The sequence below is a fragment of the Mus caroli genome, chromosome 10 (genome assembly GCF_900094665.2).
Source record: "Mus caroli chromosome 10, CAROLI_EIJ_v1.1, whole genome shotgun sequence".
NCBI lineage: Eukaryota > Metazoa > Chordata > Mammalia > Rodentia > Muridae > Mus > Mus caroli.
The window spans coordinates 7,102,340-7,125,727 of NC_034579.1; the positions used below are offsets into that span (position 1 = coordinate 7,102,340).

Genomic DNA, 23,388 nt, shown 5'->3' on the forward strand with positions numbered 1-23,388 from the left:
AAAGGGATTTGCAACCCTATAGGTGGAGCAACAATATGAACTAACCAGTACCCCCTTAGCTCATATCTCTAGCTGCATATGTAGCAGAAGATGGCCTAGTCGGCTATCACTGGGAAGAGAGGCCCTTTGGTCTTGCAATCTTTATATGCCCCAGTACAGGGGAATGCCAGGGCCAAGAAGTGGGAGTGAGTGGGTAGGGGAGCAGGATGGGGGGGTGGGGGGTGGGTGTGGGTAGGGGAGCAGGGCGGGGGGAGGGTATAGGTGACTTTCGGGATAGCGTTTGAAATGTAAATGAAGAAAAGATCTAGTAAAAAATTGGAAAAAAAAAAGGAATTTGAAAGTTTCCTTCAAAGAGAATGACCTCTTGAGGATATTAGTGTCATTAAAGAGAGGCTGGTCTCTCTGCCCTAGAGCTATAGAATAGGTCACTGGACACATTTCAAGAGTTAGTGGTAACCTGATTATCCAAGAGTCTTGTATGTAAAACTCCAACCTGATTTGACTTTCCTGTGAAAAGAGAGCTTTGCTGGGTTCTCTCCTCAAAATGGGTACCTAGAAGAGAAAAACTTCCCAGGCCCAGTCACCCGGACACTAAGGAGAAATTAAACTCCGGTCCAAGCTCCCTTACTGTTTAGCTGGTTGCAAAATCAGCATGGTTTTCTCCACATGGATCTGGTTGTGTAGGCATGCTGAATGTTAAGTGTTGCAAAGTTACAAGGATTGCATCAAAGCCCCACAGAAACCCCTGCAAGGAGAGACAGCATCAACTAGTGCCAAATATTCTGCACACTTCTCATAAAAACGATCTGTATGGAGTCATGGAGTTAAACCCTAAGTTAAAGTTTAAGAAAACTTAAAATGTTGGGCATAGCAGAAATGTGTGCTGAGAACAGTGGCAAGCACTAAATGGAAGCACCCCAAAGACAGAAGCCATGTGGAGCATTAATGATACAGCTGTAAGGATGGGACTGTCTAAGCCTGTTGACATGTGATCATGACATGTTCTTCAAATGCTGGACATGGAGGAACAGGATTTTCTGGTTTCCCTGCTGAGTTTAGTCTTGTTCTGGTCCATCCATCTGTGCTTCCTTTCTCCTTCTTGAGCAGGAATGTTTACTCTGTGCCATTGTATTTTGGAAGTAGGTAAGTTCCACATTGATTCTTCCAAAGACTCATAACTAAGAGATAGTTTTGAGCCTCAGTAAAAATTCTGGACTTAGACTTTTGAGCAACATTAAGAGTTTGGGATTTGTTACAGATTGAAAATCAAATATGCAAAGATAACTGTAAAGAGACCTAGTATTTGGGTGAGAATTCTGAAAACTTTGCCTATAGCCATAACACGACTATTATACTTTTGTTTCCATTAAGGTTTATTTCATGCTATTGTTTACCTTAAACAGAGGGATGCTAATCACAATATTAAGTTTTGTGTCATCACTCCCCAAATCTGAAGAATCATTATGCAAGTATCATACTGTTAAGAGCATAGTCACCCCAAAATCATAGTTGTATCACAGCCTATTGAAAAAGATTAGAGGGAGAGATTTAGGCAATCAAACCAAACCAAACCAAAACAAACAAACAAAAAAAAACAAACAAAAAAACCTTCAGCATTTAGCTAAAACATAATAACTTGGAGAAAACCAACTCTTATGCTGAAAATGAGTAGAAAAAAAATATTCTTTGAAAACCACTTGCAGACATTGAGACGGTACCATGACAACCAGAACCAAGGGATCAATAAGTCAGAGGAAGAGAATTTCAGTGGGAAAGCAGATAATCTTCAAGCTATTTTTCCCTCAGGATATTCCATGATTCTTGATATAGAATAACAAATAGAGAATCCAGGTAGAACAAAACAGATGGGGTTTGGTGGGAGAGGTCAAAAAGACTTTTAATCAGGCTGTAGACATATACATTTGAATTTAAGTTTCCCAAAGAAGTCAGGACTTGAGGATTCAAAATCCTGGAATGAGTGCAGAAAAGAAAGGTGGAGTTGAACACGTGTTATAAAATTACAGGATATATTCAATTCGCTTCAGTCTACCACCAGATGATACACAAAGGAAAAATGTGAACCACTGAATGAGTGCAGGCCAGCCCTGACTTATGATGAGTTTACTCAGACGCTTTTGGCTTTATGACAGTGTGAACATGATATACACGTAGTAAAACCTTCACTTTGAAATTTGAGTTAGGATTGGCCTTCATGAATGACACTAATGCCTCTATAAATAGATACCAGGGCATTATCTAGTCATGAAGACATATGCAAAGTCCTCATCTAGAAAGTAAAACCCACCTAGCAGCATCCTCATTTCAAGTGTGAAGTCTTCAGAACCACAACAAATCAATGTGGCTCATGGTAGAAACTGAATAAAGACATTCCTTCAACCAGCCACACATAGAAATTAGTCAAGATGTATTATAGCACTAAATGTGGGAGTCAAATTCACAAAGCTCATAAATGAAACAGACAATGCCCTGAAGACCTGGTGACTGCCAAATATATTTTATGGTGGACATAAAAATAACTAAGCATAAAAGTGATCATTCTAGCTTCATCAAAATTAATAACTCTCACTCATCAAAAGATATGAACCAATAAAATAAAGCATCAAGTCAAACATATAAGAAAATGTGCAATATATAGCATTATTGACTTGCTTTCGGATCTGGATTTTTCAATGCTTTTTATTAATTTATTTATGGCCTCTGTAGTGAAATACTAACACATATATTAACATGCAGAGATTTTAATGATGGTTGATATGTTTTACATGAATATGTAACATACTCATATATTCAACATAAAAGCTAATTACAGAAATGATGATTTGGAGACTGAAGAGATATTTCAAGAGAAACTATAAAGATCTCCACACATATGCTATAGTCACATACACATACACACACACACACACACACGCACATACACACACATGTGCATGCATGCACAAATAAAAAAGATTGTATAATGATTTTTGTCAAACATAATTGCAGAACTGAAACTCAATGAGTATTAAAAATAAGAATTCTAGTTCAAAATGAATGTACGGTTGGACAAAGTAGATATACTAAACCTATTTTAAAAGGAGAAGATATTACTCCTTTTAAGTGTGTGAGCAACATTTTTAAAAACTCTTCTTACTATTGAGCTGTGAGAAATGAGAGTAAGTATTCTAGAACACTTGTATGGGTATCACGAGAAGTGAATATACAATTTTGAAATATACTGATTCGTTGGATTTCTTGTGGGAGAAGGGGAGTATGTTTATAGTACATGATAATACCTGAACTTGAACTATCTGAATTTCTGGATTAGATAGGCTGAGAACATAAATAACAAATAGCGTATGAAGCCCTAACTTTCAATAGATGCTTAAACGATTTTCTGTCTTACAGCAATATGATTTCATAAAACACTTGCATGTTCTAAGTAAATAGAGTGTAGTAGGCAGACTAGGGGTATTACTGTCTCCACTCTAGAGATAAAACAGGCCTATTGCACTCTATAAAAGTGAATGTGAAAGTGAGGCATGCTGTTGTTACCACAGTGAATATTGTTCAGGAAGCATGCTGGAATCATCCCATTGCATTCAGTTATCCATATTGTACTCTATTCTATGCCTCTACATTCTGGTGTCTCAACTAGCACCCTTCTTTTCCGGCCTGAAACACCATCTCCAGAAGTTGCTATATAAGAGAGATAAGTCAGCATTGGTCACAACCAGCTTTTGAGCTTACATGCTACAATACCAATTTGTCAATCAAGACGTGTGTATTTGTACAATAGTGGCACTACTGCTGTGGCAGTAACCAACTGATTTATGACTGGAGCTGGGGCCCAGTCTATATGCACTATGGAGTTTATTTCTTGCACTATAGTCAAAGGCTTATGACTTGGAAAGCTATTGGCTCTAGACATGAACCTTATACTTTCATTCTGCTAATTGCACATGTTGATCTGCATCTTAACTTTGTATTGTATATATATATATATATATATATATATATATATATATATATATATATTCAACATAAAAGCTAATTACAGAAATGATGATTTGGAGACTGAAGAGATATTTCAAGAGAAACTATAAAGATCTCCACACATATGCTANANACACTTTTATATATATATATATATATATATATATATATATATATATATATATATATAATAGATTACTGTTATCTTCATCCTTGATCAAAGAAATTTACCTTTCATCAAATAGCAGTTAACACAGTGACTCATGGTTGGCCAAAGTGCTGAATGACTATTGCCTGCTCATCTTTAGCTGGGACACCCACATTTCTCCCTCCTAGGCTCCAGGAACATTGTGAAAGAGTTGGATTAGAAAGAATATAAGCTCCAGGTGACAAGAGGACTATAAACACTGTCTTATGGGTATGACCTGGCCATGGTACTCATGAACTCACAAACCCAAGTTGTCTGCAAATGACGGGTACAAGACTGATTCTTAGATGAGAGAGAAGTCCAGGGATCCCTGTCCAGTGTATCTACTGGCAGTTGAGGGTTCCTGGTGGAGACAGTCATTATCTTTAGTGATGTGACTACTGAGTTAGAGGATAACTTCAGACCCATACCCTGTGAATGGTGCTGGTTAAATCCAGAGTCACAGAACAAAATAAAAAGACTGATGGGACATGAAAAGACTGATGGGAATTTGGTGGCAGAAGGAGGAGGCACTATGGAGGGATTAGCATGGGTAGGATGAATTACATACATGTAAGAACTTGTTAAAGAAAAAATAAATAAAAACAAGTCCCAGCTTAAGCAATACTTCCTGTCAACATTTCCCCACCCTTAGATTAGTTAAATGTCTCCTGGTGTTCTGTAGCACCTGCACTTCTTGTTATTAACCCTTCATTGGATGATCTTTGGTTAGATATCAGGCAGAGTCAAAGCTGTTTTTCCCACCACTGTATTTGTCCCAGTGCCCAGCACATAGCATGTGCTTGAAAGTTATTATTAAGTGAGCTACCACTGTTTCTCTTGCAGATTTGAAGGATGTGTGAGAAAAAGTGCATCCTGGAAATTTTCCTAGATCTCTCATCTCTAGTCTTGTTGCTATGGTTCAGATATTCTTGACCCTCTCAGAGTTCATGTGCTTGGAGGCTTTAGCACACATGATAGCATTAAGAGGATATGGAATCTTTAAGAGGTGGGGAATCATGGGGAATGATTAGGGTATAGTAGATGCTGCCTTAGTTAGGGAATGATGCTAGTCTTTGCAATGAGTTGGCTCTTGCCAGTGAATTGATATAAAGTAACCTACCTTATGCATTTTGTCATTCTATGCCCAACAGGTTCATTTCCTTTTCTTCTGTCATATTGTGTTGGAGTCAATCAAGCAGGCCTTCATCCTAAGCTACACAGCTGGGGCCTCTCAATCTTGGAATGTGGGCTTTCAAAACTATGAGCTAAGAAATTGTCCTAAATTATAAGTAACCAGCTTCAAGTATTTTGTTATGTGACAGAAAACAAATTTGTGTAACTATTGATAAAACCTTGTTTTCTTTTCTTTCTTCTTTTTTTTTTTTTACTTTTCTTGTGTAATGACAAGAATGACGTGTGTGTGTGTGTGTGTGTGTGTGTGTGTCTGTCTGTCTGTCTGTGTATGTATGTGTGTGTGTGTACATGAGTCTATTTGAGGTCAGAGGTCAAGATTCTGTATGTCTCCATAAAATATCCATCCTTTTGTGAAACAGGGTCACCCAGGGACCTGAAACTTACCATGTCAACTAGGCTGGCTGGCCAGCAAACTCTTTCTCTTAAAGTTGCTCCAGCTAACAGAAAGTATCTTTAAGGCTGAAAACCTGGGAAAAGGTGTTTCTCTTTGCTACTAATTTCTTCTAAACAGTAATTTCTCAGTATCTTCAGATGCATCACTCTCAAGACTTGATCTACTTTGGTTGGTAGCTGACTCTTCATATATCTCAAAGAAGATCTGCATAGAAAGTGCTATTCAGTAACCTTTAGTCGTTGCAAGATTTCTTTGAACCTTTGAAATAAAATTATAAATGTATTTTGGAGAACCTGAATAAGTATTATTTATGTATTTTATTTGAGTTTTTATATTAATTTTGAGGGTCTCACGTAGCACAGGCTGATCTTGAAGCTTGCTGTATAGTGGAGAATGTCCTTGAACTCCTGATTCTCCTGCTTCTATCTCCTCTGTGCTGGGATTATAAGAATGTGCCACAGCATACAGCTTATATAGTGTTAGAGATAAAGCTCATGGCTTCGTGCGAGGTAGTCAGACAGATACTTCTTCCACCAGCTTAGCTCTATCCGCAACATCTTCCTTTTCTATTTTATTACTTAATGTTAACAATATTGATTTTATTTTTGGTCTAAGTCCTAGGTGAATTTTACTTCAATAGACAGTGTTCCGGTGGCCTGATGAAGCAAAGAAAAATAAAACAAATCTTTCTTCCCCTCTCCCTCTTGAGACTGATACAAATGGAAGGCATCTTATAGCCTGAAACCCACAAAATAAAATTATGAGGAAGACCTGGTTTTACCTGTGCTTCACTATGCTCCCCGCACCCTCCAAACATGTGCTGTGCTCATGCTGGGACTTTCCCCTTCACTTGCATTGCTGTTTTTTACATGTTACACAGAACTCTGTAGACAGCAGGACCGGGATGAGTCTCTCTGGGTAGCTGGACATGTAACAACATGCAGACTCAGGAGCCTTAGGATGGTTGCTCGTAGGCTGACCATGAGAGTCAAAGAAACAGAAAATGGATCCACAGAAGATGTAGGAGACATACAGAGAGAAAAAGATAGACCTTCAATCTTTCTACACAGGATCTGAATCCTCCATGTGGCCCAGAAGCACTCTGAATTTCATAGCCTGAGCTACTTGGCATGACTTTCTCATATTATGTATAATAAATACCTCATTCTTCTTTGCTTAGGCTGGCCCAAGTTGTCTATAACTCTGTCTAAATGAGCCAAAGGTTCTACTTCCATTGGAACTTTTCTCTTGAGTGCTCAGTCTGTGATCTGCCAATGTTTATGCTTGGAGACTATCTTTCCAAGCACACTTCCCTGGCTTGCTTTGCTTGTGAGCAGATAACACTTCACACTGGATGCTAAGGTGAACAGATGGAATGTGAATGACCTCATCCTTCTTTTGCTGGGGCCAAGTGTGGACAAGATTCCAAACTGTGCCAAACAGGGATAGTGAGGAGTACCTCATGCCCCTGTTTTCATCAGATCTGCAGCTTTGCCATTCCACATAGTGTGCATAAAAGAGGCTTGTAGTGAAAAATGCATATTTGCTGTTTCCAGAACATTCTTTCCTTGAAGGTACAAGGAGTTTCATGTTGGGATCTGGACTTTCAGACATCTGTGCATATTTTCAAAATATTAATATTACTAAACAACAATGATTAATAGGGACTCTGCTAGACATTCAAGCATACTCTTTATAGAGTTAAGTAAAAATATTTAATTCCAATAATTCTATGAGATAACTACAGTTATGGCTCTATTTTCATAATAAATATGTAGATGTTAAATAATTCCTTCAACTCTCAGCTTAAAAATAACAAGATTACTCAAACATTTGCTGCAGAAAGTTTCTGTCCTCCCAATATATGAATGATGAAGTTCTTCCTTAATGTACTGTTAATAGGTAGGTAGGAGATAATTCAATCACGAGGGTAAAGCATCACAAATGGGATCAATGACCTTATAAAAATACAGAAGAGACCTTGCTTCTCTTGCCCTCTGCCCTCTGCCCTCTGCCCTCTGAGACTATGAGGAAGCCTCATCGGAATGTAACAATGCTTGCATTTCTTACCCTCCAGAAGTATGTGGACTGACTTCCCACTGGTTAAACTTCTTGTCTATTATACTTTTTCTATGAAAACCTCAACTACATAACACCTAACTCTGTAGTTGTCCTCTATATAAATCATTGCATCATACTATGTGTTATTTAATGTGTGTACTTCCATTGTAATAGCATTACCTCAATAAAGCATAAATTCCTGTAGGGCATGTTTCAAGGTTTATTCATTTTATTAAATTCCTGAACAATTACATATATTATTAATGTAGCAGACACAGGAGTTTATGAGTGAAGAAAATAAACGACTGTTTCCTTGTTTGCAAAGGGCTGTTATAAACAGGCCTGTCTTGGGCCATTATTAGTGATGTCATTAGAATATTCTTAAATTCATCATAGACCATTAACTATTGTTAACAAATGAGCCCAAAACTTGGGGAAGATGAGTACATCAAAAATCACATACCTTCCTTATAAAAGGTGACCCTTTATCTAAGCTGATTACCCTCTGCTTACAACTCATGCTATGATCTAATCATTGTCTCAGTTTAAAACTCAAAATAAAAATGTAAATATTAAAAATAGCTATTTCTGTGCTATTTGTGTTCTCGGTATGTACTTTGCTAGGAAAAGCGAAAAAAGGCAGAGGATCATAGTGACCCCAACTTGCTGCCTCGATGGGAAGCAGATTGGATTAATTTTTGTCTTCCTGGAGTAGCCTACACTCCTTGATCTTGAGTCAGGGGCACCTCTGGGCCACTTCCCATCTTAGCATTCTCCTCTACGTGCAGGACACTTAGAGAAAATGCTTCTGAACATTATCTCTTCTAGTTTTTACTATTTTCTCAGGTCTGCCCTTTCTCTGTGTGGTGTGTCCTGTCTGTTTCAAATGTTTTGACAATTGTGCTTTAAGTCCACAGCTCTTGCTGAGACCTTCATTTTGATGGCCAAGCTTAAATTTCTAAGTAGCCAATGGGCACCTCCACTTGGTGTCCTTACAGCACTGTCAGTCAAACAGTAACTCTAAAGTGCAACTACTCACCCTCCCCTGTCCCACCACAGCCTTTACATTCCCTCATAACGCAGGTTTTATCTTTCAGGATAAAATTGTGACAACCACAACATTCTACCTTTATTTCTTTAGTTCAGATCCCTTAACTGCTTTTCTGGTTCAAAGGAATGAAACTCAGAAGGAAACAAAAAGCAATGCTTTAGATTCAAGTTTCATCCCAGTTTTTAATTTTAAAACTTAAAAACTTGAAATTGATCTCTGTTACCTGATTTTTCTGTGCTTAATCTTGTCCCATAATGCTTATAAATGATTATGACTTACATTATTTTCTACTCATGAAATAAGCTCATTGTAGAGTGATTTATACCACTGAAGAAATTCACTAACAGGAAGTCCAAGCCTCTCCAAACCTTCCCTAGATGCTACAGCATAGGAAGACTGTCTTTCATGCCTGGACATATAAGATGTCACTCAGGTCCTTTATGGTAGATTCCGCATATTGACTAATGTCTCCTTTCTTATATTGCAAGATTGCAACAGTCAGTGCCTTGTTCTTTTTTTTTTTTTTCATTTTTTTTTTATTACGTATTTTCCTCAATTACATTTCCAATGCTATCCCAAAAGTCCCCCATACCCCCCCACACACTTCCCTACCCACCCATTCCCATTCTTTTGGCCCTGGCATTCCCCTATATTGGGGCATATAAAGTTTGCAAGTCCAATGGGCCTCTCTTTCCAGTGTTGGCCGACTAGGCCATCTTTCGATACATATGCAGCTAGAGACAAGAGCTCCGGGGTACTGGTTAGTTCATCATGTTGTTCCAACTATAGGGTTGCAGATCCCTTTAGCTCCTTGGGTACTTTCTCTAGCTTCTCCATTGGGAGCTCTGTGATCCATCCAATAGCTGACAGTGAGCATCCACTTCTGTGTTTGTTTGGCCCCGGCATAGTTTCACAAGAGAGAGCTATATCTGGGTCCTTTCAGCAAAATCTTGCTAGTGTATGCAATGGTGTCAGTGTTTGGAAGCTGATTATGGGATGGATCCCTGGATATGGCAATCTCTAGATGGTCCATCCTTTCATTCTTATGTGTTGATTAGCATTATTCTTGTTCTTGTATATTGTCTAGCATTATATCAGATGTTAAAATGTTTCTAAGTTTACAGTTGAAACAATAATTGATTAGATAAATGACAAAATTAGTTGTACAAACTGCTCAGTAAATAGGATTATCAAATAGTAAAACTGGATGACAAGTGCTTCAACAAAACTGCCTGTTTGCTATGAAAGAAATTACGACTTACACTAATGTTAAAGAGCGAGAGGTCCTTGGGCACAGAAATCCAGGAAAGTTAAACAGGCAGGCTTGTCTCTTCAATGGAAGGAGATGTCTACTTAACTTTCTCTGGGCATACTGGGAAAGTGTGGAGTGCACAGCCTAGTGACCCTGTGCTATCTGTAGGACCAGGCTTCAGCTGGATCCCCCAGAATATTATCTGCTTGTCTCAGACATTCCCCACAAAATCTTCTAGGCCATAAAGCCTATCCTTGTGAGAGATGCCGTTTCTGCGTTCTCTTTGGCCCAGGCCAATCCTGACTCCTGTAAGCATCATGTTTACGTCAGTCATTCTCCCTTAACCCTCAATCTTGAGCACTGTTTCCAAGCTAATAGTACTCATTTTTATGAAAGAAGCTGGAAGTACTTTGTAAAGAATTTCAGTGTAAACATGTCTTAAGCTTTGTTATACTCACAGGACTGAGTTAATTGCCATCAGCAAACTCTTCTTACCCAAAAAGTGTGCTGTTCTTTAATATAGCTAAAATAAATGACTTGGGGTCAGACTTTAGAAGTTTGGCCTTTGGGTTCTGATCTGCTCACTAAGTTATGCCGAGACGAATTTCATTCCTACGTCACCTGGATCATCTCCCTGCTAGCCTATTGCTTGCAGGAAGCCCCACAAAAATGATCTCAGACTACAATGATTTTTCATCTTGATCCACAATCAAGTGTATGTTCTTGCAGGAATAGAGCTATGCCGGCTGGGCTGTCATTCACTGATATCTGCTTGCGCCCAGGACAAAGTAGGACAGAGAAACTCAATGCTGACCTGGAGGATACTGACTATTACTAAAGACGAATAAGATTCGAGTAAGGAACTATTTGATTTGTACTTCTGTTGCTGTGATAAAACACCCTAACAAAAGGAACTCGGAACAGAAAGGGTTGATTTCAGATCTCAGTTCCTAGTTATGGTTTACCATAGCAGGGAGGTCACCTCAGCGGGCGCTTGAGAGGGTTGGTCACATCATACCCCTAACAAGGAACAGAGAGCAATGAATGCAAGCAAGCTTTCACTCCAGGCAAGGCCTGGCCCATGAAATAGTACTGTCCACACTTAGGGTGGGTTATCCAGCTCAATTATAGCAATTAAGAAAATCTTTCCTATCTTAACCCATCAAGACAATCTCAGTGAGATTTCCTTCCCTGACAATTTTATGTTGTGTCAAGTTGTCAATCAAAAGTAACCATTACAGGTGTGAGTATATTCAGTACCTCAGTTTTCTCTTGAATTCAGAGAAACAAAAACAAAACAAAATGAAAACGACAGTAAAATAACTCTATTAGGGTTAGGAAACACCGCAGCACTGTCATAGTCAGCTCCCATAAGAACATGTGGGTTAATATTGCTCTCGTATTACCATATTTTCCTTGTCATTGTAATTCACTTTTATGCGCAGTTTATGAATATAGAAGCTAGAAGTCGTGTATTGCAACTTTTCATCTCCATGAACTAGCAAAGTGGCCCTCGCTTGACCTTAAATTAGAGTACTAAGTAATTGACTAGTTTCATGTCAATTTGACAGAAAGTCTAGTCATCAGAGAGGAGGTAACCCCAATTGAGAAACTGCCTCTTTAAAACAGCAGGCTGTGTAGAAGCCTGTGAAACATTTTAATTGGTGATTGATGGGGGGAGGGACCAGCTCATAGTGGGCTGGTGTTCCTTGGTTCTATAAGAAAGCAAGCTGATAGGCTGCACTGGGAATGGGGAGCCAGCCAGTAAGCAGAACTCTTCCATGGCCTGCAGATTTCTTACCTGATTTACTCAAATGATGAGCAGCACAGGGTAAGCCAAAGCAATAATCTTCTTTCCAAACTGCTTTGGTCACTATTGCATCACAGTCATAATCCTAACTTAGGACATTGAGTTAGCTTCAGTTTATTTAGGAACTACAAAATGCTAGTCAGACAATGCTGTTAGTATAACTGTTTTTAAAGAAGCAGGCTGATAAATAAGCCTTGTAGTTTTGCTCATTCAGCTATGTCAACCCACCATTGCCTTATTAGAAAGTCACACTTAATTTTGTTTAAATTATCACTTTATGAAGTACACTGCCCAAAAAAGGATAAAAATTTTGATACCTTCATATTAGCTCAGGACTAAATATTTTCTGATTTAAATGACTCTGCAGGACACACCAAAGAAAGTAGAGGTATGAAAAGTGAATACACTTTGGTTGGCCTTTCAAAGTTTTGTTGTGCCTCAAAGACTTGTAACAAAAACAAAAATTAAAAACAGGACATGTCACTGAAGAGCTCAACCCAAATGCCAAATTTATTGATTAAACTCTTCCCAGCCCCCCCCCAAGCTTTCAAATCTTCAGTTCTATCAGAATCTTACTATGACAAAATTCAAAGTATTTAAATAAATTTGACAATATGAGCTTTGTGCCATGAGCTCTCCTGTGCAGTGGGGAAGCAGGCTGCTAAGAGAATGTCTCTGGACCTGGGACCCCCAGAAGAACTATAGACCAGGTGGAAGATGCTCATCATGTTGTCTGAACAGACTGCTGAACACCCTCAGTGCACCATAAATGTAGGAACTGCACATTCCGAAGGCAGTAAACTCGCTGGGTGACACATTGGCTGCAGTTTCAACCACTTGCTTTTGTTGCAAAAATCTGCCAGTTTTTTCTTGCTGCAGAATATATTAGATTGTTTGTGGTTTCATTCCTTTGGAGACAAACCAAAGAAAAAGATGGCAATAAAAAAAAAGGCAAAACATAGGCACTGAGGTTATTATTATATTTTAAAATTATAGTCTTGTGGAGAGTTATAACAGAAGTAAGCAGAGAATAAATGAGAAAACTGAATAATCAAATTATTGTTGTTGTTGTTTTTTCAGAGAAACTTAGCCCCAGATACCCACTATGGATCAGCTCATTTGCCTGGAACATATTGAAGAAGCTACAAATTGTGAGTTATCATTACTAATTGGAAATAAATTTATCAACATAGCACCCTGATAAGGCCAGTTAAATTGTAGCTAATAGGTAGATAGTTTATTGGTGAAGGCACGTATTCCATGACAACCAAATCAATAAGCTCAGATTATACTGAACTTTCCTTTGAATGACAAATCCCAAATGAAATTAATTTGTAGTCATAATTGGGAAAGGGGCCTTCTCAATTTATAGGAAAGCAGTTTGGGTGTGGGAGGCTGGTCCCGATGTATAGTGTTTCTGGCTGCTCAGCAGGTGCCAGGTATCACTCACATAATGTCAAAGAGCTCTCTTGCATCCCAGCAGCAAGCATGAGGCCTTTTACTCACAGTTCTCTCAAACACTATTCTCATTCATCCACAGAAAACCATATTCCCAGATACCAACCCGAGAAATTCCAACCCCGTAGACTCTCAGAATAGTAACTTTGAGGAGTGATGCATGATCAAAACTTACTACTTGTGAATATTCCAGTTTAAAGTGCCCTTGCCCCAGTGTGTGTGTATGTGTGTGTGTGTGTGTGTGTGTGTGTGTGTGTGCGCGCGCGCGCTCGCTCGCATGTACATGTACACATGTGTGTATATACATTTGAATGATGTGTATGTGAGTGGGTTTGGCATGTGGACATGTATATATATATATAAATGGATACTCACTCCAGTGAGAGTATGTAGGAACTATAGACATACAGGAAGATGTCTGATGTCTTATGGTATTCTATACTTTGTACCCTTGTTTGGGGTCTCTCACAGAAGCTGGGGCTAGGCTGGTGGCCAGAAAGCCTTAGCAACCAACCGTTACTTATACATTTATCCATCTTCCATAGTGCTGGGGTTACAGGTGCAAACCATCCCTGGCTTCTTACAAGTGAATTTTTTTTTTTAAACTCAGGCCCTAATGTTTGTACAGCAAGCGTTCTTTCTTACCCAACAAGCCAACTACCTAGCTACCTAGCTAGATCCACCGATATCTTCCTTCCTGCTGATTTGCTTTTTCTCACCTCTGACCACTCTTAGTGAAATAAGATGGTATTTCCCAGCTGTATACAGCGGCTAATGGTTTGTTGTTTGATTATTGCTCATATCATGGACCTGGAGGCTTGCTGTTGTGCTAAGAACTCTCTGGAAGTCATTATTGTTGAGACACTGGCTAAAAGAAAAATCATGACAAGGAGAAAATCATTACTAGGCATCTTTTATGACCATCAGCTTATAAAGGACTTAATATGAAAAATAACCATGAATTGTTGGCTTCATTCAAATGGTACTGAATGTTAGGGATGTTTTTCCCCTAAAGACTTCTGTAAAAACAGCCACAAATTATATGATTTCTGTAAGATGCCTGTGTATGGCTTTAAAAACCTAGAACTTAGATATTTGTTAAGATAAGAACTGTTGTACCAGTTTAAGACTTAGGCAAAGACAGGGCAAGGGGAATTAAACTGAAAGTTACATAAATTTGTAGAAGCTCCATTTTTTTTTTTTTTTTTTTAGCTACACAGGAGGAAAGAGGCACTCATCTCTCTTACTAGCTGACTTAAATGGATGTAATAGCTATAAAGTGTCACTTATGATGTAACTGCTGCTATTGACATTCATTTTAAAATTCCATCTCAAAGAGCCAATAGAATCCTGCTATTGGTGAAAAACACTGAATCATTAAAACATTCTATTTTCTTCAGAATTTCAAGTATACATGTCATTTTTAAAAATTGTAAATATTGCAAAAAATGTGTTTTCATGAGCCTCAGCAAGATAGTATGTACAAAAATTAAATAGAATCAGGGAATATGTATGAAAATAACTATCATGGGAAGTTTATTACCCAGAGTACCAGAATATAAATCATTCAGATGTTAATGTTCAAGTTCAGGTTTCCTTATTTATGCTTTGCTTTGTGACTAAAAAAATAAAATTATTCTGATCATGACCATGAAGAAGAGATGTCCCAATTCATGTGTAACAGTGTGGAACATGTTCATTACAATATGTATTAAAGTTAAATAAATAAAAACGCTGTGATACAGCAGCTCCTTCAGAGACATCATAATAGGATATGCTTGGTGGTCCATTGCAATCCAGTTTTAAAGTGGCAATCTCCCTATGATGCCTAGCCTCTTACCCTCCATCCCAGATGGTTAAAAGCATGGTTTCAGAATAAAAATAAATCAGAAGCTATCTTCTACCATCGTCTAAACTTTCACTTAGAACTAGTGTTTGCCTCTCTGACCCAGACCAGAGCACATTTATTCTCCTTAGACTGGGAACCCACATCACAGAAAAGGTACTCCTGACAAAACTGCCGTTTGAATCTCTAGAAAAAGCTTTGGTCTCTGGCCAGCACTGCTCCATGATTCTTGCTGTTTCAAAGGAACAGGATCAAAAAGCACTTTTAAGTTTATATTCCTAGTGCAACAGTGAGTTTTGAAAAATGTTGAGTGGAAGAAAACAAGAGATGGTTTAGACAGAGAGAAACTAAAAAGAGGGGGAATGAGGCAGGAGGAGAGGGCGTGTGTGAGAGGGAGTGATAAAAACAGAGAGAGACCTAGAACCTCAGATTAGACAACTCACTTGGCGTTCCCTGCCCCAGGCTTCTTTCTCCGGAAAATGTTGAGGAAGGTGTTGGAGCGGCATGGCAGCTTGCCGTCACCGACGTGCATGCGCACTACATCAGAGGTGGTGAAGGCACTGCGGACATTCCTCTCGGGTTTGGCAATAATGATGTACATCTTAGGAGTGAACATGCAGCCCAGGGCCACCGTCACACTGAGGCTCACTGCGAAGCAGGTAGTGATAATCTTGTAGTTGCTCCCAAAGTAAATGGGAACAAAAGCCAGCCAGATGATGCAGGTGGTGTACATAGTGAAGGCGATGTATTTAGCCTCGTTGAAATTGGCCGGCACGTTGCGGGTCTTGAAGGCATAGTAGGTACAGCTCATGATGAGAAGTCCGTTGTAACCCACAGGTGCCACTACACCCAGGTTGCTGGTATTGCAGATAAGATATACTTCCTTGATGCTCGGGTAGGACAAAATGGGCATGGGAGGCTCCATGATGATCAAGGTCACCACTAGTGTCAGCTGTACACTAATCAGAATGGAGGCTATGATCACTTGGGCCCAAGCGCTCATGAACCTGGGCTTCCGGGTACAGATCTTCTTCTTGCTGCCAGCCAGGATGCGTGCAATACGATTGGTTTTGGTCACAAGAGCAGAGTAGCACATGGCGGAAGAGAGGCCAACTAGGAGGCGCTGGAGGTAGCAGGATGTGGTAGTAGGTTTGGCGATGAGGGTGAAAGGGCACACGTAGCCGAGGAAAATACCAGCCAGAATGATATAGCAGAGCTCTCTACTGGAGGATTTGACCACAGGTGTGTCCCGGTACAGCACAAAGATGAGGGTGACAAATAGCGTCACGAGGATGCCCAGGCAAGAAAAGGCGATGGCTATGATGGATTCTATGTCACTCCACTCGAGGTAACGGATAGTAATGGGCTCACAGCCTGCAGGGAGAAAAAAATGATTTAAATCAGACTCTCGGATTTCTGTTGGGCAATTGTGCTGGCGCCAGTTACTGGAAGCATAGTTATAAGCCATATCCTTCATGATTTCTCGCATTTGTATTGCTACAAAATTGTTCCATGTTACTCAGAGATTGCCTTCCCTGGATAACCATATCTCCAAGCTTCATGTCATCACAGTCAGATGTGACTTACTTGAACTTATAGCGTATCTTTTCCTCTAGATCCAGCATTGTAAGCAGTTGTCACTGCACTGATGAAATGTAATTCTAAATTTTTAACAAATATCATGGAGATAATAAAATAGAATATGTTAATAAGAAAGAAACTAAGATTTCTTTTTATTTTATGCAGCCCTTATCTGTAAGCATATAGGCTTATAGACAAATTTTAGCATTAGCAGACTATTTTAAGCATAGTATAATTTGAATTTTGTAGACAATATTCATATTCTCTTGTTTACCACACAATTTTTGTATTGCTTAAACTGTCAAGTGCAGTCTGAGTCTGGTGGTTGGAGCTTTGAGTTAATAGCCCCTGATAGACATGCCAAAGAATGAGAGCTCCCTCCACACTTCTCTGGATGTGTGGCATTGTGCTGCTAATTGCACCTTATTTTTTCCCCTCCTAATGGAGAACAAAATTTGTTTTGAATTTCAGAGTGAAAAAACAAATGCTGTCATGCTCAGGAGACAATTCTTTCTCAAGAATCTATGTTTGGTCTGGACCAGTATTTCCCAAAACTGTGATGCTGGACTCATTTTAATGAATCTAGAGAAAGGCTGTCTGTTTTATAGCCAGAGAAGGAGACCCTCCAACCCCCAGAGGATCAGCAGAACCAATTTTACCACTGTTCAATCCTTCAGCACCAATCTACTTCAGTGGACATGATTTTGCACATCAACCATTGAGTGCTAGCCATTGCTTCTAATGATCAACCAGCTGGGGAAAAGCTCTCATCAACACAGGAGTGCCAATCAATTAACCACAGCCTCACACCAATACTTGACTTTCAGATGCCCACAAGGTTATGCTCCGAGGAGCCTTATCTCTCAGGGGGAGCCACCTCTTCAAGTATGTAAGCAGAAAATTTAGCTTTTGTGTTCTTTCTGGGTTTTGTTGTTGTTGTTGTTGTTGTTGTTGTTCTTCTTCTTCTTCTTCTTCTTCTTCTTCTAATTCACATATAGATGGTTCTCAGTATCCATTGACTCCAATCTCCTAATAATAGCAAATCTTGGAGATACTTAAGACCTTTGTCTGAGATGATATTTGCATAAAACTATTTAGTCCCAGGACCCTCACTAGAGAGTGGTACCAAATATGTGGATACTCTTATCTCATATACTCTTAGATACTGTCTTATAACATATAGTCTTATTTAGGATAACACAATATTTGTACATAACCTGCAGACACTCTCAAGTGTGCATAAATATCTGATAAGTATCATGCCTAGATTACTTATAATACCTAGAACAATATAAATACTGTGTAAGTAGTTATTGCATCATATCATTTTAAGAAATAATGAAGAAAATGCTGAGTATATACACACACATGTAAGCACATACACACACACACACACACACACACAGAGACATATATATATATATATATATATATATATATATATATATATATAACCACATGGTCTTACAAAAATGACACCAGTAACTGTCATAGAGTTAACAGTGCACTAGTCACAGTGAAATATCTTTGCCTCATGGTTTCTTTCCTGAGCACATGGGATGTTAGATGTACAGTTGACAGACAAGGATAGATAGCTGAATATCTTTGGTTTTGCTATCATTCATGTTCTAGAAAATTCATCAAGATCACTTTGAAGATCTTCATTTGCCAAAATATTTGAGGTGCTGTGACCAATAGGCCACTCACTGAGTTATTTCCCTGATTCATGTTTTTCAAATTTCTCAAGCTCCTAAGTAACAGCTATCAGTCTCAAGCCACAACATACTACATGTGAGACAGAACCGACAGTGTTTTACCTAGGAAGGGTTTTTTTTTTCCTAAGATTTTGTTATTCTTTCATTGTGACTAGTATACCATTAGCTCTACAATGGTTACATGTGTCAGTTCTATAAGACTATAGTAGTTATATATACAATCAACATATACAGGCTTTTCCCTCATTATTTATTAAACAATATAGCATGATAACTACTTACATAGTATCTATATTATACTGAGTATTGTAAGTAATCTAGAATACTTAAATACTTCTGTTCTATAATCTAAGAATTTTTAATTTGATTTTGTTATTGTTTATTTAAATGTACAGACTTATTTCATGTGGGTATTTTTTTGATGGGGTACACTGGTTTGGTTTTATTTATTTACTGGTTTGGCTTATCAAAACCAAATGGAGACATGTATGTAGAATATAGCATGATCCAAGTCAGCTCTGGGTAGTCATGTTTAGAAATAATTAAGCTAGTGACTAAGAAAAGTAAGTGACAGGTGGTCACTCTCATTTGTAACTGCAGTATTTGAGGAGTAGTAGGAGGCTTGTTCTTAGTTCAAGTCCAACTTAAGTTCCAAAGCAGGAAGGAAAAATTAAAGTAAAGGACTAAAAATCATGACCAACTAATGATTTTACTCCATGAGCAGCACCAACACTCAAGAGTTCTGTCTTCAAACTCCTAAAAGGAGCAGTCCTTTAAACTATTTCAACTTAATGAATCTTTAGTACCTCGGATTAATAAAGTCATACTGATAGAAAAAACAACCCTTTGTCCCAAAGCATAACTAACAGTTTATGATTATTATTAAAAAGACTATACTTTCTGGGGCCAAGTGGTAGAAACTTAGTAGATGTAATGAGTTTTTAGCAAAGAGACACTATAGTTCTTGTCTTGTACATGATCAAATCAGAACTCCACTAGATATGAAAACACCAACATATTAAATGCAATTTAAGAAATAGGTCTTGCCTCAGAATCCCTATAGAAAACATACCAAACAGAAATAAGGATTAGAACTCTGTATATAAAAGTAGACTTCCACAGGATCTAGATTCTCACAAGTCCATCTGCAGAAAAGAAGGCTAGCCTCTGCTCTAGGCAAATCTGCAACATAGGCACATATAGAGCCAAAGAGAAAAGAGCCCAAGGAACTAAATTTTTTCTTAATCTACTGCTGCTTTCAAAAAGCAAAAGCCAGATGCCAGTAGCTTTTGTCCCCAGAAGAGCCAGAAAGAGTTAAATTGCCAAAAATCAGCAGCTTTCGGCCCCAGTTGCCAATGCCATACTCCTTTTATTGCCTAACTCAGGAAACTGGATGCCAGGATAGACCTTTGCCCCCTTAATATTTATGTCCTTGTACAACTCCCGATTTTCAATATGGACAGGATTTGACTTGTTTTTAATCTACAGGATATAGGAAATTTGATGAGCTATGACTTCTAGAATAATCTTACATATGTGATAACTTCTGTCTTGTTAGACAATAGTCTTGCTGACCATGTGTCTTAGTTAGGGTTTTATTGCTGTGAACAGACACCATGACCAAGGCAAGTCTTATAAAAAATAACATTTAATTGGGGCTGGCTTACAGGTTCAGAGGTTCAGTCCATTATCATCAAGGTGAGAGCATGGCAGTATCCAGGCAGGCATGGCACAGGAGGAGCTGAGAGTTCTACGTCTTCATCCAAAGGCTGCTAGTGGAAGACTGACTTCCAGGCAACTAGGGTGAGGATCTTATACCCACACCCACAGTGACACACCCATTCCAACCAGGTGATACCTATTTCAACAAGGCCACACCTTCAGATGGTGCCACTCCCTGGTCCAAGGATATACAAACCATCACACCATGGCAATCTAACCTGCCATGTTATTGTGGTCCATATGACAAAGACCTGAGGACCGATTCTACACAACCACCCACACAAGGTGGAGATCTTCATCCCAATAACCAACTGGAATTATGTCCTACAAACAACCACAGACACAAGTTTTGAAGTCTAACTTTCTTCTAACATCAGATTAGACATTATAACTAGTCTTGTGAAAACTCCCTCCAAGCAGAGGACTAATTAAATCCAAGCCCAGGTTCCCAACTCACAAAACTGTGTGATGATAAGGATGTGATGATTTAAGCAACTAGATTAAATTTGTTATAGATAAGAGACAATTAACAAACATAGTAAGTCATTTCCTTACTTCAATGAACAACACTTAGATCCTTGCTGTAATACTATTACAGTTATAAACCAAATCAGTCAAAACATCTTTAGGCCTTGTACCATATCATTAAATCTAATGTGTCTATATATATTAAATTCCTTTTACTATCAAAAACTGTCCAACATTTTCTGCTACTTAACTAACTAATTATAAGTTATTGTATCTCCCTCCCATTTTCTGCCCTTTGGTAGTCACAAAAAGTAAGTTTAAAAATCTTAAGTAATGAAGCAGAATCTCAGGATTATGTTTACTTCAAGAAGAATTCCCATACCTAATACTGAAACAGTAGCCCTTGATTTGATGGCTTTCTGTGTGTGATATATTAAAAGTAAAAAGGGAATCCCTTAGGGTTGATAAGCAATAAAGCAGTCCTGTCCATATTATAAATATTGTGTCCCAATCTAAGTCCTTATAGTAACTGAAATTTAACATCATCTGTGTTCTGCAAAGTTGATAAAATAAAAATCAGTAAAAAAAATATACTACTTGTGTAGTGAGGGTGAGAGTCATCACATTGCTTTATATGCACATATGAAACTGTCACAGAACAACTTTAACACAATTTCTAAAGATTATTGTATATCTTTTGAATTCTCTACTTATTCACGTATAGTTTTCTTTACTGATTTGAAGCTATACAAAGCTAACTCCATCTTTCCTGTTTCTCCTACCAGTAATAGGAATCTGTTTAAGCCAAGACCTTTCTAGGCAGTCGGCATCTCTATTATAATGGCTTAGTGATAGCCAGCAACACTGTTAGTCTGGATCATTTGAGAAATGCTATGCAGGCAAGTCACACTTTCCTGATTCATTTCACAAGGACTATGATTTCATGAGTTCACTAATCTGAAAAAAATTTCAGAAGCTCATAAAACACATTCACGAAATGCTTTCATTTAAAAGCAAAATGTATACCACAGCAAAAGACAGGCGACATGTCAGTACCACCAATCAAGAGAGATCCAGGTGCAAGCTCTAATTCATCCACAAAGATGTCCCATTCAGAGTTCCTGCTGCAAGATCTATCTGAAGAATGCCAGCTTTGAGACAGCTCAAGGCAGAAAAATCAGTTAGGCCTTTCAGGGAAGGGTTGCACTGGCTGACACCAGGGATATTTCAAAGTTTGCATCTTATAAATTCCAGCTCCTATAACATTGTCAAAACTCAAAGAAAAATACATCTCCACAAAAGACCATAAAATTGTCCAAATCTAGCTCCACAACTGTCCTGAACAGTATACCATGCACTGTTAAAGAAAACTGTCTTTGTCCTTGAAATAGACCTGGCATTCTTGTGCAGTAGCAGGAGCAGTTTATCATAATAAAAACCCAAGCTCAAGCTTGCCACTCCACTGAGATAGGGATCACTTTTCTTAGCAGCAAGATGCTAGACTCTTCGCATATGCTGAAGTCAGTCTCTTGAATGTCAATCAGACCCACCTGAAGCTTATGAATAAGTTATTTCTTGAATAGGTTTCTTAAAGATTGGCATTTTTCTGCTCTTTACTTTCCCTTGATTCAGACATCTTAAAATTAGGAAGCATTCGATTTACCATCTTAAGGAAATTGATTCTAATATCCAATTCTGTCGTACATTTAATGTTAGTGAGATTATGATCCTGTTTTGAAGTGTTAAAGTTATGACACTCCTGTGGGAGAGCATCATAAGACATCCTGCAATAGATGGCAAGTAGTGATTGACCACACCTGACCCTCTCATACAAAAGAAAACTTTTAACCCAGATTGCTCCCATTTAAAGAAAATATGAGGACAAAGTGTGGAGCAGAGACTGAAAGAAAGGCCACCCAGGGACTGCCCTACCTGGGGATCCAAGCCATATGCAACCACCAAACCCAGATACTATTGCTAATGCCAAGAAGTGCTTGCTGACAGGAGCCTGATATAGCTGTACCCTGATAGGCTCTGCAAGAGTCTGACAAATACAGAGGCAGATGTTCATAGCCAACCATTGGACTGAACCCAGAGTCCCCAGTGGAGGAGTTAGGGAAAGGATTGAAGGAACTGAAAGGGTTTGCAATCCCATAAGTAAGAACAACAATATCAACCAAACAGACACCGCCCCCCAGAGCTCCCAGGTACTAAACCACCAATCAAAGAGTACACATGGAGGGACCCATGGCTCCAGCTGCATATGTAGCAGACAATGGCATTATGTGGCATTAATGGGAGGAGAGGCCCTTGGTCCTGTGAAGGCTTGATGTCCCAGTGTAGGGGAATGCCAGGCTGGTGAGGTGGGAGTGAGTGGGTGGGTAGGGGAGCACACTCATAGAAGCATGGGGAGGGGGATGGGATAAGGGGTTTGAGGAGGGAAAACCAGGAAAAGGGATAACATTTGAAATGCAAATAAATAAAATATCCAATAAAAAAAGAAATTTTTAAAAAGAAAGTTAAAAAAAAAAGAAAAGAAACAGAAAAACAAACCAAACAAACCAGCAAAAGAAAATGTAAAAACAGCTGTTTGTATGACATTTAGAGCTCCCAAAACAGGGCAGCTTGGCAAATGTACATGGCCAGTCAT

General features: G+C 38.7%; 1 protein-coding gene across 6 annotated transcripts in view; it reads right to left on the bottom strand.

The window, feature by feature from the left end:
- The window catches only part of Grm1 (glutamate metabotropic receptor 1), a 380,897-nt gene that overhangs the window by 15,194 nt on the left and 342,315 nt on the right, over positions 1-23,388 (bottom strand). For all 6 annotated transcript variants that reach the window (XM_021174013.1, XM_029482996.1, XM_029482995.1 and 3 more), the window contains one exon: positions 15,696-16,626. In XM_021174013.1, the coding sequence (XP_021029672.1) occupies positions 15,696-16,626 (931 nt within the window). The remainder of the gene's footprint in view (positions 1-15,695; positions 16,627-23,388) is intronic.